Source organism: Plectropomus leopardus, unplaced genomic scaffold, assembly GCF_008729295.1.
Source record: "Plectropomus leopardus isolate mb unplaced genomic scaffold, YSFRI_Pleo_2.0 unplaced_scaffold25990, whole genome shotgun sequence".
NCBI classification, from domain to species: domain Eukaryota; kingdom Metazoa; phylum Chordata; class Actinopteri; order Perciformes; family Serranidae; genus Plectropomus; species Plectropomus leopardus.
Genome location: NW_024628257.1, coordinates 1 through 2,932, shown reverse-complemented (window position 1 = coordinate 2,932; position 2,932 = coordinate 1). Strand labels below are relative to the sequence as shown.

Genomic DNA, 2,932 nt, shown 5'->3' with positions numbered 1-2,932 from the left:
AAAAAGGGGTGTACTTCTATTTATATATCTCATACTTATTCAGCCTCAGTTTCAAAGTCAGTGGTAAATAATTTTGGAGGATGTTTGAGCTGATTGGGCGGAGATTATCAGTATTTAGTGGTGGTGCGTCATTGCATCTTGCAGCTTTAGCGGCTACAGATAGCGTGTTCACTTAAGAGTTGTGCTCCCACCAATGCTGGTCCAAGCTGGAGTGATAATACCAGTGACCAATGCAGAGTCATTTGACGCAGGTGTGAATACCAGTTGTTACCTTTCCCATTACATTATAAAACCAGATTTTAGTTTGTGTTAACAGTTTTTTTTTCCAGTGGAAAAACACTAAATAAAGCAGCTTCATGTAAAAAAAAAAAAAAAACAATAACAAAAAAACCCATTTTTACCACAGTGTGCTGAAAGCCACAAATTGTTTTCATTTCCTTTAAGCTTTTTTGCTTTTTACAGAAAACCTAAATGACATGGAAATAATCTACGATGAGGTGAAGACACTGGAGGAGAAGATATGCGATACAACTCCTGCCATAACAGGTTTGTGCGATTAATATAATTTTAAAAAATGTGACACATGATTAAAATTTGCTGTAAATCAGTAACATAAATCACTTGTCTTTTTCTGTTCTTTGTAGAAAATGAAAAGAAAGCTCCTTTGTGTACTCTACTTCATCTACTGGCAGCAAGTTTGGGGATTATTTGTGTCATCTTGGTGTTGGTCGTAATCGCAGTCAGTATCCACTGTAAGTCTACATTTTAAAACTATTTTAAAAACCGTTTAAAAACGAAAAGTGGACGCGACAGTAAAAGTTTCTCCCCTGACTGCAGTCAACACAGTCAAGTCCGAGCAGCACAGAGAATACATCATGTTAACGGCACAGAATCTGCAGCTGAAGACAGAAAAGAGCGACTTAGAGAGACGGACAGAGGAGCTGATCAGAGAGAGAGACGGACTCAACTGGACCGTCGGAGTCATACTGGAATACGAGAACTTCCCAGTGAAGACATACTGCTCACAGAAAGGTGAAAACATGGTACTTTTTGTCAGTGGTGAAATGTGACTAAAAACATTTAAATACATACAACTCTTCCAGTGATAACCCTTTATCTTCAAATTTGCGGTTTTGAATGTTCATGGGAGACCGGGGGATGCTGTTTTCTTTTTTGATTTGAGAAAATTTTCCCACTTCCTAAAGGTAGACTACGCAGGATTGTCGGTTACTGTCTGTTCACACGCTCGACAATGAAAATGAATTTAAAAGCCAGCCACAGACTCACTGGTTTGCCGTTTTGCCTCGCCATATCTGCATTTTTGTTCTGTTACTTGCATGTCTGCTGCTGGTTGTTGCCTTTTTCTAAAGCCCCAACTTCACCAGATCGCTGAGTGTGAAGAAAACAGGAAAATACAGGCAGAGGGCAGAGTGTCTGTTAAAAGTGATGACAGAGAGAGATGAAAATCCATGAGTATATCTTTAACCCTTTAAAACCCCTTTAAATTTGGTTGTATTTCTTTCAAAAACACGGGGAGAAGGCATTGAGCAACTTACAAAAACGCGACCCAAATATTAGCAGGAAATTTGCAAAAAAAAAAGAACAACAGAAACAAAAATATTAAGTGTTAAAAATAATTTTAAAAAAACATTTGCAGATTTTCTGTAACATACATTTTGTAACCTACCTCTATTTTTCCAATTAATTTTGATGTTATTTTCCTGTCAAACTTTCTCTAAATTTTTTAAAATTTTGTGGCTTTTGCCTTTTTCCTGCTGATTTTTCAATGAAATCAAACTAATTTGCTCAAATTTCAAAGGATTGAGACCAACTATTTAAGCAGAATTACCACCTCACAAGTAATGTGATGCTAAGGAGTCAAAATTAGCACAACCTTAAACTTTAGGGGCAAAATGCAACATAAATGCAGCAGTGATATTATTCCCTAAACATCAGGTATAACAGTAAAACACTGACAGGAAACATACTTTAAAGGCAATTTGCTGATACATATTTTTAGATAAGAAAAGTTTGTAATTAGATAGATTTGCCTTTATGTGATTTAATGTGCTTTAATTTGTCTGTTTTTCGATTGTCTTTAAATTTCACTTCTAATTCATCTTTTAACTTGTCTTTTTATTCTGTTTTGATCCTACTTATTATCATCACTCTTATTAATGTTGTGTGTCTACTGCCTTTATGCTGTTACTGTCTTTGTGTTTGTATTTCTGGCCTTTGTTTGGCATTATTGACTAACCTGAAACTGTGGGGTTTACTGCCTCGGCTCTGCTTTGTTTGTCGAAGCACTTTGAAAACTGTGTTTTTAAAGGTGCAATATAAATAGTTATTTATTATTAGTAGTATTATTATTTTACTTGAAGTAGAGTATTTTCATAGTTGGTATTTTTTCTTAAAAATTCTTCCACCACTGACTTTTTTAGGAGTCTGTTTAGGTTTTGTCACTGCTCTTGTTTTACGACCGATCACTTTTGAGCTTAACTGTGAATGTAGTCATTTCACTTAACATAAATGACATCTTTATTTATTTTTGCTCATGAAAGTAGCCCTCAGAGTTTGGACTGTCTTATACAAAATGTGTTTTTCATTTAAAAGGGATTAATAACAGGTTTAATTCTATAATACTGATGACTGTGAGAAAAAGACTGTATTTATGATTTTGTTGTCTTCTTCCTGTTTAACAGTGTGTAAACCTTGTCTGGACAACTGGGTGTTGTTTCAGTCAAGCTGTTACCTGTTTACAAAATCTAATTTGTCCTTCGGTTGGAGGACTTGGCAGGAAAGCCGCGATGAGTGCAGCAAAGTGAAGGCAGATCTGGTGGTGATTGACAGCCAGGAGGAACAGGTAAGATTGATTTAATTAAATTGATTTAATTAATATTTTCATGCTCAAACAAAGCATATATATATATAT

At 35.3% G+C, this 2,932-nt stretch overlaps 1 protein-coding gene across 1 annotated transcript; it reads left to right on the top strand.

Annotated features, from left to right (window-relative positions):
* Nucleotides 1–462: 462 nt before the first annotated feature.
* On the top strand, nucleotides 463–2,863 carry LOC121966818 (CD209 antigen-like; the record flags this gene model as incomplete). The annotated part of the gene is made up of 4 exons (XM_042516887.1): nucleotides 463–546; nucleotides 645–752; nucleotides 838–1,032; nucleotides 2,703–2,863. Coding segments are annotated over 4 exons (548 nt in total), but the record flags the coding sequence as incomplete, so codon positions are not given.
* Nucleotides 2,864–2,932: the final 69 nt, after the last annotated feature.